Here is a 21157-nt window from a genome sequence, read left to right as displayed (position 1 = left end):
TTATGCACTATGAATTTTGTTATCTTTACATATTTTGATTCTTCTTTTATACGATATGTATTTCAATACAAATAGTTTATATCTGGTTCCTTTTTTACCTCTAAGTTGTGTTTATGGTATTCATTTTGTGTAGACGTTACTTATTTTATATTATAAAATATGTTAATCTTTTAAAGACACAGGGAGGCTATATTAAACCTGGGCAAACCTTCTTTCACTTCCAAAATGATTAAAAACCAAAACCTTACTGTTTTTACAGAATTTGCATAGTTTCATTATTTTCTCAACTGGACATTCACTTATCTGGACACCTATCTAAAGTAGCCTCCTTCACATATTGTCTATTAAAACATTCAGTTCACTTCCTCCTTAGGAAGAAACTCAGTGTAAATTTAGTTTATGCTCGAGAGTGATTTTCATCAGTGTGGGTCTTGTTTAAGTTTGCAGCTTCATACTTAGGACATTCCAGACCACCGGGACAGGGTTCATGAGTACCTATGGCATGAAGACACTCATAACTCAACTATCCAGGTTTGAAATGTCCCTTTGGTCATGGGTCTGTTCTGGGTCTCTGCTGAGTTCTAGTGCACCACATAGCCTACATTGGTGGTACTGGGGTCGTAGCTCACTGTACTTTTCATATCCTCATATTTTGACATTCTTTTTTTGGAATGGGGGTACCGGGGATTGAATTCAGGAGCACTTGATCACTGAGCCATACCCCCAGCCCTATTTTGTATTTTATTTAGAATGGGATCTCACTGCATTGCTTAGCTGAGGCTGAGGTGGCTTTGAACTTGTGATCCTTCTGTCTCAGCCTCCTGAGCTGCTGGGATTATGGGGGCGCACCACCATGCCTGGTTATTTTGATATGCTTACAGGGAAAATTCCCCTTTATCTACTTTCCCGAAAATATCTTAGCTTATTTCCCAAATTTACTCTATCAGATAAATTTTACTCTTAGCAAGTTGAGAAAAACATCTTATTGAAACTTTGATTGGAATTGCACATATTTATTAATTAATATGGGAAAGAATTGATATTGTAGTTACTAATTTTCCCCCAGCCAGGAGCACTGTAAATATCCTTGGCAAAGTTTTATGGTTTTCTTTGTTATAATTGTCTTCTTAGCACATTTTTTGTTAAATTCATTCTTTGGCTGTCTACAAGTTTATGGTTTTGGATTCCATTGAATGAGATTTAATTTTTAGTTACATTTTCTAGTTATTTATTGTTTTTTTTTTTTTTTTTTTTTTGGTGTGTGTGTGTGTGTGTGTGTCTTATTTTTACTCACCAGTTGGTCCTAACAAGATTCAAGGGAATCCCTGGGATTTCCCTGGCGGACCCTTCTTAGCTGTAGATGGAGGTTCCTCAATAACAGGAGCTACATGAGGCTGAGGCCCCACCTTGGTTGAAAAGTGGGGAAACACACTCACTGCGGTGCCCTGCTGTCCCCTTCCTTCTCTGCATTCTCCCTGTTACTTAGTAAGTACCCTGTGGAATCAGCAGCCAACCACAAGAATGGACTCTGTGCTGCAGGCCTACACACCTGCTCTCAGAAAGGAGAGGCTGATGTGGGCTGCACTTGTCATGGAAGGAAGGAGGAGATAAAACTTGAAATTTGGGTGGCATAAAAGGGAGAGTGTTGGGATTTAATAAAACGAGAGAAGAATGGAGGCAGAGAGGAGGTCAAGGTGCCTGGGAAGAGGCAGCTCTATGCTTGGGTCCAAGTTGCCTCAGGATGTCAGAAGGAACAGGCTGGGTGGAGAGGGGAAGGGAATGAGTCTCAGAAAGAGCCACGTGAGTTTGGGCTTCATCCTCTGTTAGCCAGAAGCCGTTCCAGAGGATGTCCAGAGTCCCTGAGGGTGAATAATTGAACAGCGAAGGAGTGAATGGATGAATGAATACAGGAACTCCCAGGAGGTCCAGTCTGACAGGAAGCAGAGGAAAGCGAGAATATGGAGACTGAGTAGAAATGAAAGAAAGTATGTTTCTCTAACAACCATGGTGTATAAGGTCCTTCTCCATGATCTCATCTAGTCTGCCTGAGCATCTTTTGTTGGTATCATCAGTACCATCTTTACAAATGAGAATACTGAGGCTCAGAGACGCTGAGTAACTTGCCCAAGGTCAAGGGCTCGTTAAAGAGTAAGTGGAATGAACATGACCTAATGATCATCCAGGTTGGACTTGGGGCTTCTCATACCCCCTGGAGGAAGATACAGTGGTTGAAAGTGGAGCATGGGCTGCAAAGGAGCTGTCAGTAATGAACTGCTTCCACGTGGATCATATACAACGATGCAAGACCATGAATTTTAAATGCCAGATCACTGCATTCAGCATAGTTAATCTATTAATCAGACACAGTCTTATTGGTATAGATGAGACCAAGAAGAGGGGAAAGGAGGGAGCTGTGAGAACTATACCTTGGCAACTAAAAGGACTGGGGGTCAAGTTCCCAACCCTGGGTGCCATATTGCAGAAGTTCCTAGAATTGGGTGCTACCCCTGCATGCACAAATCCATTAAAATATTAACAGCTGTGGCAGCTGTGGTGAGGGGAATGGAGGGGTGCTGAGACAAAGGAACCGTTTAGGAAACTGCAGCCTGAGAAGACCTCTCCAAGGAGGTGAGGTTTAAGCAAGATGACAGGCTTAAAGGGAGCCAGCCCTAGGCAGAGCAGGCAGGGTCAGAGGTTTGAGGAGGCTTCCTGTATAAAGGGCAGCACTGCAAAGGTCCCAGAAGGGAAGCAGCCCCAGGGCATCTGAGCAACAAACAGGCCATGGGGACAGTAGCGGGGCCAAGAGCAGCAGGCAGAGGCGGGGCCTGCTGGGACTTGGGTTGGGGAAGAAGTTTGGACTTTATTCTCTGGGCTAAGGGGAGTCACTGAAGGATTCTAAGCTAAGGCTTAATGAGGTCTGATTTGTATTTCAGGATGGCTCTGGCTCCAAGGACGAGACTAGATTGACAGAAGGGCCCAAGTAGATGCAGGAGAATTAGCTAGGGGCCTGGTTACAAACCCTTGATGACAGCCAGGGAAGACTGGGTTTGCCACACTGGCCACATTTATTCAGACTCCTATTGAAAACTTTCCTCATCTTATGGACATCAAAGTGCATAAATACTAATTAGAGTTTCTGACCAATAGAAGCAATTCCAGGCCCAAGCAGACATTTGGGTCTGTCTGAGCACCTCCCCAGCCAGTGAACCCTGGGCCTTCTTTTGGGTTTTGAAATATTGCGGATGGTCTGAGGACCCTGCCTGTGCTGTGTCCCCAAGTGGGAAGCACTGAAGGGGAGAGAAGAGGTGACAAGGTACCCCTTCCTATTGATGACTTGCGTGTGTGTGTGTGTGTGTGTGTGTGTGTGTGTGTATCATCAACACAAAACAGGTCATTTCCCTGGGAAGATGGATGACGTATATTGTGCGTCAGGTTTCGCATTGAGCCACTGGGTTGTGTGAAGCTGGAGGCTGCTGCGCTTCTTTAAGGGGACGCGGAACACACAGTAATCTATGTCCTAGGTGCTGCAGAGTGGGATACCACAGGGTGCTGTCAAAACAACTGGAGGAAAGAGAGAGCTAGACAATGGGGGGCCCACCTCTGCGCCAGCTGCTCTGTGTGTATTGCCTCATGTCCTCGTGAAAAGCCTGCAATTTAGAGTCTGTTTGTGCCATCTTTCCAAGGGGACTGTGAAGTTCTGAGGGCTTGACACAGGCCACCTGCCAGCCATCAGACAGCAAGAAGGAGCCAGAACCACTGCCACAACCACGTCCACCAGGTTTGAAGGCTTTGCCTTTACAACATCTTCTAATTCAGGAAGGCAAGAAAGCTTGGAGGAGAGGGTGTCTTTGAAGCAGTTTTGAAGCAAGAAAGCAGCATTCAAAGAAATTGAGAGAGGGGAAGATGGCAAGAGAGAGTGTGGCTCGTACCCGACATAAAAAGAGCAGTCTAGCTGGCCTGCTGGACACAGCTGCCTCCCGCACCCCTGCCAACCAGGGCACAGTGACTTCTGTTCCACGCCTCTGATCCACTCACTCTTCTTTCCCTACAGAGTAGAGGAAGATGGCACCTAGGAAGTCCCTCATGGTGGCCCCTGTTGCCTTCTCCTGCCCCTCGCTCTTCTCTGTTTCCTGGTTTTCTTGCTTTGGGGACTTCCTGTCTGGAAGGCTCCTACTGCCCCCCACCCCCCAGCCTATCCCATATCACAGGTAGTGAGGTTGAGGGGTGCTTCTCCAGAAAGATACACTCAAGTCCCAATCCCATGTACCTGGGAATTTGACCTTATTTGGAAAGAGGATCATAGATGTCATTAAGCTAAGACCATGAGGTCAACGGGGTTAGGGTGGGCCTGCACCTAGGGATTTATATCATCTGTGTAAGAGAAAAGAGCCACCTACTGACGTCCCTGTCTTGATGCCTCCCTTCACTGTTGGGCCTGTGTTTCATTCATCGCCTTGCCTCTGATACCAAGCCTTGAGCCTGGCCACACCAACCACTTGGTGAATATGGTCTGATTGAATTGGCAAATGAATGAATGGCTCACAGCTGTCAGAGATTCCACAGTTCAGCCTAACTCAACCCACTGTCCTTGCCAACTGGGTGCCACTTGGCCAGAGACAGTGGCATGAACAACCCCTCCATCCTAAGGAAAGTGCTTTCTGAGTCTCTGAAGGGTCTGGCATCTCTCTGCGCTCCCATGTCCAGTTCCTTGGGTCTTACAAGGGTATCTCTGGTGCTCTATCACTACCCCAGAGGTCGGCTCTATCCAGCCCACAGACCTGGGCCAGTGCTCACTGCTGAGAGGAAACTCAGGAGAAACTGGGGGTTAGGCAACAGTGGTCTTACCCCTTAAATGAGGTTCCCCAGGCCTATTCAGTAGGTACTGATTTTGCACAATCAACAAATGGCAGGGACCAGGTGCAGATAGCTTAGCAGCCACTGCAGATGCAGTCAGGAATACGGCAGATTTCCTTATGACAATTCCAGAGTCCCATGTCCTACCACAGTCCCCTAAGAGCAGGTCCCTGCTGAAAATGCTCCCTCTGGCTCTTATGCCTTGCCTCCTCCTACCTGCCCCCACTGAGATTCCACCATGCCTTGATGGTGAGGCTGGTGAGGTTCAAAACCAGGGAGAGGTGCTGTACAGGAGCCCAAATCTGAGAAGCTAGGAGAGTCCTGGGTTCTCACTGCTGGAGCATGCCCCTCTCAAGTGCTGCGCCTAGGCAAAGCTTGCTCCCAGATTGAGCTCCTAGGTTCTTTCAGTCTAAAGGAAACGTGAACACATAGGGCTTTTTGGATTTGCATTTTAGTATCTCATTTGTATCTGTTGCACATTGGAAAGCCATTCAAAAATGAGAAAGAAAAAAAAAACACCTATGGCATCTGAACATGTGGATTTCATTTGCCTTTTGACTGGAGCCCCAGAATATGGAAGTGCTTGGGGTGCTCCCAGGCAACTGTCACCACTGGTGTGAACCCAACAGACCCAGCACAGATCTGTGTCAGCGGATCTTGATGTTAGGGGAAAATGGCATGTGAATGAACAGCTGCTGCAGGAGGGAGGGGGTCAGAAATCACTCCTGCCCCCAAATGAGAATGCAGTTTAAATTATCCTCAGTGACACTGGAGATGACAATAAGAAAATAATATTTGTTCGAGAAAATGTCCCCCTCTGAGCCACACAAGTGCAAACCAACAATTAAACCATGATCATAATAACAGACAATAATAATTAAGGCATCGTGCTATCCAAAGAGCAAGCACTGAGAAGACAACCCAAAGCCCAGAGCTGGTGTCTAGAGCGGTGTCAGTGTGCTTTTCTCCCAGGACCAGCTGGTACTCAAATGAAAGCGATTCCTGGGTTATTTTTGAAAGTCAAAAACAAAACTAGGCTTCAGATCACTGAAAAAAGTGGGTGACCGTTGAGAGTGGTGACTTAGGCTGTGGCCTTGTGCTTTCTTCTACTGTGCTGGGTGACCTTGGACTTGACTGTCCTCTCTTCATGGTCATCCTGTGGTTGGGGCCTCTGAGGTTGCCTGTCATTAGAGCTTGCCGTTATGTGTCAGGAATTTGATGACAGGGAGGTGCCTCTGTCCTTGGAAGAAATGCATCCCCCCTCAAAAAAAAAAGAAAACCCCCACTGGCTGTGGAGTTAAAGACCTGATTGAGCAATTTTGCAGAGCCTTAGTTTCCCCTTTGTAAAAGGACAGTATCATTATTTAGGAGGGTTCCATAAATGGAATTATGGGTACAGCATTTGATTAACATGAGTAACATTCACAAATGGTAAAACCACCTGAAACTAATTCCACTTTTGTTCTATTTATTTACTATTTCACTAGACTGGAGGGATGTGCTAAAGTCTCTTGACTATGATGGTCAAACTCTGATAGATTGTGCTTTATGCTTTTTCCTTACGTTATTGGGGTGGACTCTGAAAAGAATTCCCTCTGAAAAGAATTCCCTCTGCCCCTTTTAATGCTTCTTGGTTTTACCTTGAATTTTATCTTTTTTTTTTTTTTAAAAAAAGAAAATCAATATTGTTAATGCCTGCCTTTTATTTGTGTTCACATTCTATTCCTTTGACACAGCTTTGCATTTTTAATATTTGTCAGATTTTTTTAAAATCTATCTATGCCTCGAAATATGGATGTTTAACTTGTAGCAAAACAGGCTTCCCACTTCTGTGTGCCAGCATTCCGGGTCCCTTCTCTGGGATGCCCCCCACATCATCTGTTCTGGATCTGAGTCTTGAACTCTTGTCTCCTCTCACTTAGGTTCTTTGATGATCCTTCATCCAGGCCCCAGTCTGAAGCCCGTCTCTGCTCACAGCCCTGTATCTGTGGACCCTCCCGATCCCCATCCATCCTGAGCTCCTCTAACCTTGGCCTGCTCCAGAGGCTGCTTCTGCCCCTTCATCCCCTTCTACCTCACTCATCAGGGTGGCCAGACAGAGGCAGATTTATAATTAGCAGAAATGACATGTGTGCTCTTGGTGGAAGCGACTATGCCATGGGTTCAACTCCTGAGTCCTCTTCCTCGTAGGTGTGACCTCCCTTACAACGAGGCACAGCTATGAAATACATTTTGGTCACTGGGATATGGGAGGAAGGCCTGTGTTACTGTCTGAATGTTTGTGTCCTCCCCAAATTCCTATGTTGAGATCTTAACTCTCAAGGGGATGGTGTCAGGAGGCAGGGCCTTTAGGAAGTGATTACATCATGAGGGTGGAGCCCTCATAAATAGGATCAGTGCCCTTATAAAGAGCCTTCAGGAAGCTTATTGGCCCTTACACCATGGGAGGACACAGCAAGAAGGTCCCACCTATGAGGAATGATACCAGATCTGCCTGTGCTTTGTTCATGGACTTCCTGACCTCCAGAACTGTAAGGAGAAATGGTTGTTATATGTTCTTCATTTATTCTCTCTGGCTTGTGTTGTCACTCTATCTTCCATGCATGGCTACTTTTTTATCATGACTTCTGCACCTTTACTTTCTCTCTGCAGTCTTAGATCCTCTGGCTTGTCATCTATTTCAATGCTTTGGTTTCTTATAGAGCACAAGCTGCTATTATGGATTTGAGTTGTTATTGGACATTTACTCTCTTGGGATTCCTCACGTCACCATCACCGCCCTTCTACCTCTGGGGCTCTCTCCCCGATTTCACCATCCATCTCTACCCATCTTCCCTATTCCTATTCCTATTGCTTTTGGTAGCAGGGATTGAATCCAGTGGTGCTTAACTACTGAGTCACATCCCCAGTGCTTTTTCTATTTTTTTGTTTGTTTTGAGACAGAGTCTCTCTAAGTTGTTGAGGCTGGCTTTGAACTCACAATCCTCCTGCCTCAGTTTCCCAAGCCACTGGGATTACAGGTGTGCCCAGCCACTGTGCCCAGTTCCATTCCTTATATTTGAATGAGAGTATTACATAGATAGCCCTCGGAATTTTCTTCTGTCCACTGTAGTAAAATCTCTGCAGAAAGAAACAGTTTTCCTATTTTTTTAGGGAAATGGTTCTTTTTCTTTGGATGGCATGTTTTGTACGGCACCCTTTAAGTTTGTTTCACTGATTATTTTTTTAACCTGTCTTTTGAAAGGGAAAGAGCTACCCTGGTCCAGTGTGTTACTCCACAGGACACGTCCATTTCTTTGGCTGAACTGCTCCTTCTCCTACTACGAGGTGTTGAAATTCATTTCTGGGATTGTAAACTGGCAGTTAAATGGTTGTATTGTGGTCAGTCCAATTACCCAGGGCAGCCCGGCAGGATTATCGTTCTTGGATAATTTGAGGTAGTTTGTGTCTCTTTTTCTAGAGGTGATCCATGAAAAAAGAAATCGCCAGAGAGTACCATCACTCTCAAAGTCATATTTATACCTACCAGGCTATCCACATCCTCTCCTGTAAAACACCTTCCCAGCTCCTGTTGGCTGTTTCCTGATTTGTTGAAACCTTAACTCTTAACAAAGGACCAGCCCCGCCGTGTGTGCTCATTTGTGGGGCTCCTTCAGGAGGGCAGCTCTCACAGTGCAAGAACACAGCTCCTCTCTGTTTAAACTTTAACTCACTGTGGCTGCTCAAAAAGAAACCTTCTGGAAGCTGCTGAACCTGTGGCCAGGACTTCTTGCCAGAGCTGTGAATGCAAGCTTCACTTCCGGTGCCTTCTGGCCTCCTCTGGGCCAGTGCCCATTTGCTGGCTGGAGGGAGGCAATGACAACCCAGCAGGGAATTGCTGTCCCTTGAAGGATCGGAAACTGTAGCAGGGGATTCTGGGCTGCAGGCATGGCCAGCTGTTTTGAAGACAAGCTCCTTTGCGCAGGGATCTGGTTCATCCAAACTATGCCCCTCCTCTCGGCAATCCTGCTGCTGGGGGCCAATATCTCAGAATGAAGCTTGCCCTCTGCGTTAATCATTAGGAAGTTAAAAATCCACAAATAAGGACAATTAGTGGAATGTGAGTTTTATGGCGTTAGGAGTAGAAATCAGAGCACCCCAGAGCAAGAAGTTCTCCACCCTCCACAGGTTCAGATCTCTGCAGAGAGGACGCACCTGCAAAGGACCTCTCTTCTGTATTCCTAAGTATTCCTCCCTACAGTCAGTCATCCCAGATCTTTGTCCCTATTGAATTTGTGTGCAAGAAACAGAATGTGGTTCTTCTGAGTGTGACCAGGATCCTTAGAAGGTTGTGCTAGGCCTGTCTCTGATTTCCCAGCCAATTTATCCTCTGCAGTGCCACTATGCATTGTCCTGAAGCAGAGACATCACTGTGTCACCCCAGACCAGGAGAGTTCCAGATGCTGCGGAATGCATCTGCACCTTCCCCTCTCCATGTGCCTGGAACCCCTTCCCTCTACTCCGCACGGTTCTTTAAAGCACAGCTAAAATAGCACCTCCTCTCTGTACCTCCCCACCCCCAAACTGCCACCTAGAATTATGAAGCGTCTTCCCAGATGCTCTTCTATTGTGTTTGGTATGTAATTCTACTCTAGCATTTATCACATTATGTTAAGAATCTGCAGGTTGGCTCATCTGTACTTTATTTCCAAACCTCTCATCTGTCTCCACTATTGAGACTGTAAAAGCAAAGCAAAATTGATTTCTCTCACTTTTCCTCAGCCAGGTGTGGCAAGATTTGACAAATTAGATAAACAAGATGTTTGGGAGGATGGTGGTTTTATCCAAGTAAATATGCAAACCCTGAAAAGCAGAAAGCTCAGTGCCCTTTCCTCTTCCATTATCTTTTATTATTTTATTTTTTCCTTCTTCTTTTAGATGGAAACACAGACATAATGTCTGGGGCTGGGGCAGCTATCTGGGTAACCATGAGGACAAGAGCCACAGGATGGGGGAACAAGAGGAAAGGTCACGGTGCCCTGAGCAGCTGTGTGAGGTCCCAATGGGAACTTCAGACTCTTGTTCCAGGAGAAAAAGGTTTTCTATTGCCTTTCCTAAATGATAAAATTTCTCTCAGTAATACTGAGACCTTCAAGAGAAAGATAATTTCTCACTTATTTTTAATCACCTCATTCCGTGCTGAATAATTACTCCAAATTTTCAACTAGAACTGAACATTGTGACTGTATTAGAAATGTTCTCATGGCTCCTTGTAACACCGGGAAGTCTATTCATAGTTCTCATGTTGGCTCTCAGGGTGCCGGTGAGACCCCTCTTCACCTGGGCAGCCTTCTCTGCCCCCAAGCGGCTCCAGCAAGCCAAGCAGGTAATTGCCGTGTTTCCTCCATGTTCAGGCCTTCGCTTCTGCCTCCAGGAGGGTTGTCTTGTGCCTCCAGGCCGGATGGCCCTCTCTCTTCAGTTACTGAACTTCTGTGTGGCTTTCAAGTACTGCACTGTCTCGGGGGTCCCTGCTTGCTGTGCTGGGACGGGAACCCCTGGGAGACAGTGCCTCACCTCATCTTCTCTTTGTGGGTCCTGCCGCACAGCATGGCACAGTCCCTAGCACAGAAGAGGCCTTGGACGCCTGCTACAAACCAGACCAGGCCTGGAGGGCAGCCTGGAAAGAGTAAGGTCAGGGACGCAGAGCAGGTTCAAGACTCAGGTAGTTGTTTCTGGGCCTTGGTGACCTCACCCATACAATGGGGGCACAGCCACTGTAAGAACCTGGTGCGCTGTAGATAGCTGAGAAAGGCTGGTGGAGGAGAAGATCCGGAGCTGAAGGCTTTCCTCCCCTTTCTTCTCCAATTTTCACCTGAGCGGGTTCATGGATATAGAAAGGAAAACTCCAACCCCGCCTTCACTGGAGATGGAGAAGAGCCCCAGGCCCACAGGTGGAGCCTTCTGTGTGCTAGGAGTTGATGCCCGGGTGACAGAGGCATGCAGGGGCACTGCTCAGCTCTCCTGCCGCGAGCTGCCAGGCCTGAACAGAGTTAGTAGGTCCACTGGTCCGGTTCCTGGCACTCAGGCAGGAGCACCTACCAACACCTAAAGATGCCCCATGGGCTGAATGGAAGGTCTGCCTGTCCCCCAGTTCTTACCCAACACACCCAGGAAGGGACAACATTCCAGCCTGGGCCATGCCCAGGGAAAGCCTGCAGCCACCCACTGTCCCTCTTGGGTACTCCTGGAAGGCACTATCCTTGCCCAGGGAGAACCTGGCCACGGATTCCTCAGGTCACTCCCAGGGCTTGGTCTGGGTGGGGACAGAGTGGTGAGAGCCTCCTGGAAGCCTTTTCCTGTCAGTAGCCCTGGGAACAGTCGCAGGGGCTGGCCTGTTGCTGTCCCAAGGCCAACCCACATGTCCTCGACCGGCACACCTGCTCCTGCTCCACAACACAGCAGCCACCACCTGTCACCTGTGTCTTCTGGGCACACGGGATGCCCATGGGTGGATAAAATGAACAACTAGCTACTCAGCTTCCGGTGCTGGCTGCTCTTTTAAGGGGCTCACTTAATTGCCATAGTGACCGGGCAGTTGGCACTGTTTTGATCACCATTTTTCAGACAGGAGGACTAAGGCACAGATGTGGCTGCATGGCTAAGGAGATGCAGGCAGGCTGGCAGGGAGTCTAGCTCTCAGCTGGGACATGAGGCTGCACGAACAAAACTCACGGGACATAAAGAACCCAGCTGAATAATCAAATAAGTGACATTGTAAAACCAAACATAAACAGTATCCTCGGGGAGAAGTAAGACGATGATTTTGATAAAAAAAAAAGAAGATTGTCAAGACGGTTGTGAACAAAATGAAATAAAAACAAAAGCAAGGTTTCCAGAATGAAGGGCGAAGTACGTGCCAGGATGGTCACCTTCTAGAACTGAATTAGCAAAACACCAGACCACCTGCTGTGGTGGCCCACACCTGTAATCCCAGCAGCTCAGGAGGCTGAGGCAGGAGGATCTTGAATTCAAAGCCAGCCTCAGCAAAAGCGAGGCGCTAAGAAACTCAGTGAGACCCTGTCTCTAAATAAAATACAAAATAGGGCTGGGGATGTGGCTCAGTAGGCGAGTGCCCCTGAGATCAATCCCCAGTACTGAAACAAAAAGCAAGCAAACAAACAAAAATAAAACCAGACCACCACCAGCAGAATAAAGACAGGATAGAGAACTTTCAATCACTAGGCGGAAAACAAAGCCAATTAAATTAGATCAGCATCCAACAAAGAGAGTCAAAACTAAAAGTCGTAAAGAGGCAGAATCCATTTCATTTGAAAGCAATCATAATAACATTTGATGTGAGAGAAATAGAGAACTGTGTTCTCCTCTCATGCTCTTAAGCAGCCACAGAAGATAAACACAACAGAAAGTTTCAGAACATAAAAAAAGCCTCGATGCAGTAAAAGTTAAAAAAAAAAAATTAAAGAGACCATTTAACCACCATCCTATAGCAGTTATAATCACCATAACCACTTAGTAACTTAAAAAAAAATCCTGAGATATTCTTGGGTTTAAAGGAAACCTAAACTGAAATGATGAAGTATTTAGAAACGAGCCCAAATGAACACTCTAAATGAATAAGACAAGCTACCCCAAAGAAGGATGTGACTGGGTGGATCCATTAAATAGCCTTTTGTCCATCAGATTGGTGAAGACACAAGGGATGGACAACATGCAGCCAGGCTGTGTAGGAAGCCTGAACCCATAGACCTTTGGTGGACTTGTAAGTTGCTGAAGTATCTAGAAGGAAATTTGAGGTCATGCACCAAAATTGGCGTTCTAAGAATATACCATAAGGAAATGATTGGACAGCTCTTCAGAGATTCATGTTAAGGATGTTTGTTGGAGTTAAAGTCTTGAAAATACTCACTTTGTCAATACAGGAGTAGTTAAATAAATGATGGCCATAATAGAATTCTCCGTAGCCATCAGACAGGATGAGGCAGATCTATACATATTGACATAATAAGATGGTGCTGTAGGATTAAGTGGCAAAACAAGCAGCAAGCCTCTGAGTCATGTGTTGGGATGATCTTGTTTTAGGAACCATGCCTACTGAATTAACTTTATGTATTTGTTGGTGAGCAAAACATCTAAAAGAATAGAGCAGAACATCCAGATATCAACGGTTTCCTCACGTGGGTGTGTGGGAGAGCAGGATGACAGGATAAGATCGTGGGGACTGTGGATGCATACTTCATCACCTTCCTTACTCTTACTTTTTGAAGTCTTAAAAATGCATGCCTATTTTTTTTATATAGAAAATTCTATAAATACATTCCCAGTTTAAAAAACAGACTAAATAAGGACTCAAACACAAAAAGTGTCTTTTCATGTCTGTGGGATTATTAGTTCCCTTAACTTTGCTGCTATTCCTTGAAGGGAGGTGAGGGTGTGGGGGGAGGGGAGGGAGGAAGAAGAGAGTGAGGGACAGAGGATAGGAGGGAGGAGGGAGGCAAGGAGAGAGGGAGAAAAGGGAGGGGAGGGAAGGGAGGGGAGCAGATGAGGGGAGACAGGGAGGGAGGAAGAAGGAGAAAGAGGAGAGAGAGGGAGGTGCTGAGGAGAGGGAGTGAGTACCCACAAGAGTGCCCATGGGCTGCTGTGCCCCCTGGAGGAAGGCAAGTGGTCTGGCACCTCCATCTCCACTCTGGGTGCTCAGTGCAGACCCCTGCCTTACTTAGCTCCCTTGGGGTGGCTGTTGCTCTCAGGAGCCTTCCTGAGTGGGGACCGGTGCTCTGTTCACATCCTGTTTCCCACCTCCGGTCCCCATGCACACTCAGCAAGCCCCAGGCTTCCCTCTGGAGACAGTATGTCCTGGTTGGCTTTGACCCCAGCCTCCCGCCCATCCCCCACCCAGCTGGTCACTCCCATTAGTGAAGATGTCCTCCCCTGGGCCCAGACTTCCCTTGATTTATTTCTGTGCTTTCCCTGTTGTCCACGGCCCCCAGATCTGCTCTGCTCCCCTCCAACCCTGGTCCTAAGCCTTGATTTCTGGAGGAAAGCCATGGGGCCCGTTAGGAAGGCCAACGTGGTTTTGTCCTGGAGATCATCTTTATCTTTGGACAAATACATGATGCCTACACTGTACTTTTGAGTGATTCAACCAAAAAGAGGGAGGAAAGGGTTGGAAGAAGGAAAAATGACAGAAGGCACAAAATAGGAGCCTGGCTGAACCTTGGTGGCAGGTGGACAGGTGCTTGGAACACCATTCCCCCAGATATTCTGCATATGTTACCTATTGTCTATTACACACTAAAACATGGGGAAAGTGAAGAAACCCCCATCTCCATATTTACTAAGGGGAGTGAGCTCAGCTGGTGTGGCTGCTTAAATGTCCCCTGGATGTGCCCCTTCCTCCCCCTCTCTGCTGCCACTGCCTCACATCACCACACCTGGAGATGGCCTCCTCACGAGGCTCCCAGGTTCAGGCCACCCGGAAGCTGCCAGAAGCCATCCAGGCCCATGACCCTCAAGCTCTGGCTGCACCTGCTCCACCAGCTCCATCTCCTCTGTGGCTATGGCCACCCACCAAGAACAGGTGACCATCTAGTCACGGGAACCATTTCTAGCTCCTCCAGGCTTCCTCTGCAGAGATGGCCCTTCCCCTCCCACTAGCCTTCCTCCTGGGCTACCTGGAAACCTCCTGGCCATCCTTCAATACTCTAGTGTCACCAGAATATTGCTGAAGACATGTGGTGGGGAACAGGGTTGAGACCATGGTGGCCCCAAAGCCAGGATGAGATGTCGAGGTTTTGCTCTTGGAGTGACCCAAGCTTCATGGGGTGCCATGGAGGCTTCTAGTCAGAGGCTGAATGGATCATCTGTGCTTCTGGAAGCGCATCCCAGCTGTGCAGGATGACAGTGTGTATTGAATTCATCCTCCTAGTGGTACAAAGTCCCTAGGAGTACTGCTGGCCTCATTTGAGGGTGCAGCTCAAAAACTTGCACACAGCAAACACTTAATACATTCTTTAACTTTAATTAAATTGAGTCTCAGGATGTGTGTCCCCCAGTGAATCTACGTCTACCTCTCTTGCAACAAGGCAATCCTTGAGCCAGTTTTTATTGAAATTCTCAAGAACAGGGTTCTTCTTCTGGCTACTCTTCTCCTTTTCTTGGCTCACCATTTTTCCAAATCCTTAGTACTTCATTCCTAAATGGCTGGAACAGGCTCCTGATCGTTGCCTTCTCATGGGCTCTCTGCACTGCCAAGGATCCTGGTGAGCCAACCCTTCTCAAGAGCCCACCACAACTCCCTTATTTACTGGCACTGAAGACCCTCCATAGCCAAGGCATACTCTTGTCCTTATTTATATGCATCCTCTGCTCCAGCCAGACTGGTGACCCCACAATTCACTTGTTCAATTCTCCTATCACACCTTTCATGCATGCTGCCACCCCAACCTGCTCTGTACCTGCTAACTCACTGGGCTCAAGAACCAGACTTGCTCACAGTGGGATATGGAGAAAAGATTCAGAAAGATCTGGGTTCCTATTCCAAGCTGTCTGCCTCCTTGTGCAATTTAGACATGCATTCTTTTGGAATCTCAGGTTTCTCATGTATAAAATGGGAATCATAATAATGTCTGTGTCATGTCAGGGCATATTGTTATTATCCACAGGGCTATGGTGAGGGGTGGAGAAGACGGGTCCTGAGGTGAGAAGTGCTGATGCTCCTCTCCTTCCCAGTTCCTTGGAATTCCAATAAAGAATTCCTATTAGTCAGGTGCTAATGTGGGAAGGAAGCTATACTTGGAGGGAGAAGGTACCAAGTACCAGGCACCACCGGGCTTCTGTTATTTACTCCCTGCCCCCGAACCCCGCAATACAAGCATTCTTGTCCTCATTTTACAGATGAGGAAACACTGAGAAATGGAAGCAGCCTGCCCGGGATCATACACTTCTGAGCTGACCTTCACTGACTATCAGAGGAACGGGCACAGGTGCCAGGATCAAGCCTTCACTGTGTTCCAAATGCTGGCTGAGTGCATTCCAGGCAGTGTATCATTCAAGTGCTCTGTCCCATGCTTTGCAGAAGACAGTGAGACACCCAGAGGTAAAGGGACTTGACTTCTTCAAAGTCCTACAGGCAGTAAGTGGAAAGGCTGGGATCCGAGCCTGGGGCTATATGACTCCAAGCCTATTCCTCCGCTGCTGTAACTGTTTTCTGCACTTAGACTGCAGCCCTGGGAGGCTGACACCAGCCTGTCCAGGTTTTCCATGGGAATGAGTCCAAGCCAGGGGTTATGGCAACCATCGTTGATCCCAAGGGCCTCCAGGAGAGGCAGGAGGGACCAGGCATAAGCTGGGGCAGCCTGGCGACCCACAAAGGACAGCAAGGGTTACTCTGGAAGTCCAACACTTACCCGATGGTGCAGCCGGCATCTGCTTCCACAGTCCAGATGCAGTTGAGGTTGTGTTCGTAGGGAGCTGGATACCCCGGCGACAGCACCTGCCCTGACACCTCTCCTTTCACTGTCCCTCCGCACTCAGCTGAAAGAAATCCCCAAAGCATGAGTTCTGCAGAGTGACACAAGCTGTCAGCAGTCAGTCAGTCAGCAGTTCCTTGGGTGCCCGTGGGCCCCAAGTCACTCTCATCCACTCCAGGAGGTTGAGGCCAGCACACTGACAGGTCCCGCGATGAGAACTGTATGCAGAACCTGAGACAAATTCTCAATACTTAAAAGACACAAAACCCAATTAAAACATGGGCAAGGGAGTGGAATGAATAGACATTTCTCTGAAGGGGATAGGTGAATGGCCAATATCCAGGTGCAATGATGCCATTAGGGGGATGCAAATCAAAACCACGATGAGATCCCATTTCACAGCTCCTGGGATGGATATAACAAAAGACAGACTACAAGAGTGGGCGAGGGTGGGGAGAACCCTCTTATCAAGGACAGAGTCGGACAATGATGCAGACGCTTTGGAAACCAATTTGGTGGTTCTTCGAGATGTTAAACAAAGTTACCAAACACAATCCAGCACTTCTGTGCTCAGGTGCGCACCCCAGAGAAATGAAAATACACACACAAACACTTGGACATGAATGTTGATAGCCTCGTCATTCATGGCAGCTAATAAGTAAAAACAACCCAAATGTCCATAAAGTGAAGAAAATATATATAAAAGTTGATAAATCTATACAATGGAATATTAGCCACAAGAAAGAATAAAGTTGGGAGACGTGTTACAATGTTGATGAATTTTGAAAGCATACACTAAGTGAAAGGAGCCAGACCCATAGGTAAAACATCGTGTGATTCCACTTATAGGAAATATCCAGAACAAGTAAATCTATAGAGATAGAAGGTATATTAATGGTATCGAAGGACCCAGGGAATCAGTGGGAAGTGCCTGCTAATGGATATAGGGTTTCTTTATAATGGGGAAAATGTTCCAGAATTAACGTATTGATATAAACACTTGATGCTTACTTCCATAGGGAAGAACTGCAACGTGCAAGCATGTGAGTGAATTATCACTTTACACATTAGGGAACTTTGCAGCCCTGTGAAGATATTAAATTGTGCACTTGAAGTGGGTGAATAAGCCTGCTAAGAAACAGGTCCATGGGTGTGGAACTGCCTGGCTACTCTGTGACCAAACTCTTCAGAGTCCCCTAGAGAGAAAACACAAGCACTTGCACTTGCTCACTGGCAAGGGAGCATGTGCCAGCTGCCAGGAGAACAGAGGCCACCAAGACACGGTCCTCCAGCTCTGAGGGTCACAGAGGGCCGAAGCTAGAGACAGGGAGTCTTGCAGAGAGATGTGTATTCCCAGTGAGAAGCGTCACCTAAATTGCAAGCTGTGGCTCCCCTACTCCTCCTTCCTCTCCCATGTCTGATCTGCTTTCAGTATCCAGTCTGAACTTCTGTGACTCTTTTCACTTTTGACTCTACTTAGCTCCTCTTTCTCAAGTCCTAGCTTAGGCCTTTGCCATCTCTCGGCTGGCACAGTAGCCCACCCTCAGTAGTGCCAGCTAAGGGATCTTTATGAAATGCAAATGTGCACTCATGCTTTCAATCTTCCTTCCCAGAATTTAGTCTAAACCCTCCACAGGGCTCCCTTTACCCCACCCCCAGCCCACGAACCCCTTGGTCCCGCTGAGTGTTACAAGCTCCATTTGCCCAGGCAGCTGGGCCTCCTCATTCTGCTACTTGGATTGACAGCCTGACAAACACCCTCCCTTGAAACCTTTTGCAATACCCCTCCCTTCCTCCGGTAGTGCTGACACTGTATTCCTTTGCATCTCCATTACAATGTGAATGGATTTTTGTCAGAAGAGGTATAACTTGTTATTAAAGTAATGTCAATCTCCTGCACAAGACTATAAGCTCCTTGGCTGCAGGGACCTTGTCTTACTCATGTTTGTACATCAAGTGCCGACTATGGTGTTTGGCACAGTATAGAAGCTTAATAAATGTTTATTGAATGAACCGGTGGATGATCGAACAAAGGAAAGAAGCTATTGCTTCCCAGGAAAATTATGCTATGTGTTTGAGTTGAAGATGCATGAGTGAAAACAGAGAGGAAGAGATTCATGGCAGTGCTATCTGGGAAAGGAAATAATTGATAAAGTGAGATTCTAGAAGCCATAGGAGAAGATTCTAGAAGCCAAAGTCCCAGATGGGATAGTGACCTTCACTTGTTGCTATGAAAGACCCACCAAGCATCTCCTGGACCTCAAGGACCACCTACCCGTGAGTGTGCTCAGGAGACCATGCCCTTTGCTCAAGCCTCACTTGAGGGCCCTCCTCCCATGGTGCCTTGGGGTGGGAGCCAGAGTGAAAGGGGACAAGGCAGGGCATCCAGGAGAGGATGGACTACAATTGTGGGGAGGAAGCCTGCTGGCCCCACCAATGGAGGATGGGGTTGGAATAGTGGCAGAATATCATCTCTGTCCCTGGTCAGAGCTTCCTTCCATATTCCCAGGGAAGTACCTCCTGCTTCCCAGTAAGTGAATGTTCAGAATGCAGCAGTCCTGGGGGCTCCTCCATGGAGCACAACTGCTTCTTCTTCCCCCACGGGATCATGTTATCTGAGGACTGGCAGGTGGGCAGGAGGGGGCCGAGCAGGCCAGCCTGCCGCAGATTCACCAATGGGATGTAAGATTCTATTCTTCCTAACTTCCACTACTTTCTGTCCTAGAGCCCTGGCTGCGTGTTGGGCTGCTGAGTCTACTCATCGATGAAGCTGGTCGTTGCCTCTGATAGAGCATGCTGGAGTCTAACACATGCGACATATTTGAAAATATGCACGCATAATCCCCAATACACAGCCTCACCCTGCTAAAAGCGAGGGGCCTGATGGACCTCCGTGGGGAAGGCCTCTACAGCCCGCAGTATAAATATTCTTTCCAGACTTGAGTGGCTCCTCTAAGTCTAGTCCAGTGGGCATATTTGATGGTCAAGGGAATCTTACAGTAAATCTTTTCTGCAAAGCAAATAAATTTCTTATAAGGTGAGTCATCATTCCTCCCTGAGAGTCGGCTTGCTTGGGCTCTCCTGTCTGAGGCCTCACACTGCTGTACAGTCATGTGTCCCCTGGCTGGCCTGGGAGCTCTCTTCTCTGCATTCCTAGGGCCTAGCATAGGGCTTGGCATGAGAATAAAAGAAAGAAATGAAAAGAGAGGTGAAGGGAGAAAGAGAAGGGACATGTCTATAGACCAGGCCCACCGAGAGGACGAAGGAAGAGGAAGTCCCTGGGGACTCCTTACAGGTGAGGGCCCTGGTCCTACTTTCAGACTTAAAATTCTGTCCCTTGATTCTCTGCTGTGTATCCGCATTGCAGATCCTGTTGAAATGTGACCTTCTGGGGGGGGGGGGGAGGAAAGGACCAACTGGGGCCATTGACACTTACTGCAGTGTTGTCTGTAGGTCCTGTGCTCAGGCTAGAAAGTCCCCCATCCCTGCTCGCCTCTCCTGTGGGTGAATTCTCACCCACCCTTCCTTCCAACTCTGAACTGCAAACTCCTCCTCTGCCCCAACACTTTGCACACAGCCCTTTTCATAGTGATGACCTTGTATGTTAACCATCTGCTTTTGTTTCCTGAGGGCAGGAAACAGATTTCATTCTTTCTCTGCCTCCATGTACCCAGGCCTACACCTGCCCAGTTGTGGGGCTTGGGGGCACTTACATACTTGCCCACCAGATGTTTTGTTCTTATGAGATCAGCTAGGGCTGCACTGATGCATTGGCTTGATGCGTGGTGAAGGGAGCAGAGGGTAGGACCCGCCACTGGAGAAGCAAGACCAGAGGGTGTGTTGGAAATCCTGATTAGCAGGGAGGGGAAAAGCCCGGACAAACAGACAGTCTGACTTTGTGTATTTTGTACTTCCACACCAGGCTACTGTGGCTTGTCCTAGGACACTTGCGCATCGCCTCCAGAGACCCTTTGCTGATGTTCTGGAAGAACAGGGGCTCAAGAAGATGCAAGCTCACAATCATGTTCTTAAGAGTGAAGATTGGCGAGGGTTCATTATCTTACCCTTTCTTTCAACATTCTTCCAGAAAAGAGAGCATGCGCCTTATTTTGCTTACATTGAAACTGAGACCCGTAGTGAGTGGAAGACTTGTTGGAGTGTCAGTATGGGAGGAAGCCCCGGAAACCAGGCAAATCTCACCTCCCCCTTCTTAATGGATTCGTCTACCACCCTCCCATCACCCTGAGGGCAGGACTTGGCTCTGGTTCCACTTGCTAAATGTGTGATAATGAACGGCCAGTGCCTGACTGTGTGGCTGCACAGCTGTAATGAGGTGTGAACGTGAGGAAATGGGGAAGAGAAAAGCCACAAGGCCTGTTAGCAGGAGGATCCAGTCCAGGTAGATAGCCCCCAGCCCTGGGCATCCTTAATGAGACCAAGGCTGGAATTCAGGTGAGGGGAGACCAGAGGTGCCCCTGAACAGCACGAGCATCCTACCGACACAGGTGGGCAGCGGCCGGTCCCAGGTCCTGCGCTCTCCACTCAGACACTGCAGCTCCTGGCTGCCCCGCAGGCTGTAGCCAGGGTCACAACTGAAGGACACAGAGCTGCCTGCAAAGTGACCTCCATCATGAACCTTGTAGCCAAACTGGGGCGTTCCAGGGTCTTCGCATTTGATGAGCTCAAAACCTGAGGATGAGACGAGAGGCAGAGTGAGCGAGACCTGTGGGGGCAGAAACCCAGCTTCCTCTCCTCCTTCAAGCCCACGTTCTCAGGAAGATGTCCCGCCGCCGTTCCCCACTTGGGCTCCCTCTGCATTTCCAGGGAACATTCTCTCC

At 47.8% G+C, this 21157-nt stretch overlaps 1 protein-coding gene across 1 annotated transcript in view; it reads right to left on the bottom strand.

Moving 5' to 3' along the window:
• The window catches only part of Csmd2 (CUB and Sushi multiple domains 2), a 535133-nt gene that overhangs the window by 127472 nt on the left and 386504 nt on the right, over nt 1-21157 (bottom strand). The window contains exons 24-25 of the mRNA XM_076862996.2: nt 20817-21008; nt 16257-16383 (exon numbers count right to left, since the gene is read on the bottom strand). Of these exons, the coding sequence (XP_076719111.2) occupies nt 16257-16383; nt 20817-21008 (319 nt within the window). The remainder of the gene's footprint in view (nt 1-16256; nt 16384-20816; nt 21009-21157) is intronic.

This window comes from Callospermophilus lateralis, chromosome 7, assembly GCF_048772815.1.
Source record: "Callospermophilus lateralis isolate mCalLat2 chromosome 7, mCalLat2.hap1, whole genome shotgun sequence".
Lineage (NCBI taxonomy): Eukaryota > Metazoa > Chordata > Mammalia > Rodentia > Sciuridae > Callospermophilus > Callospermophilus lateralis.
The sequence above is the reverse complement of the archived record's forward strand: the minus strand, read 5'-3'. Positions and strand labels throughout refer to the sequence as shown.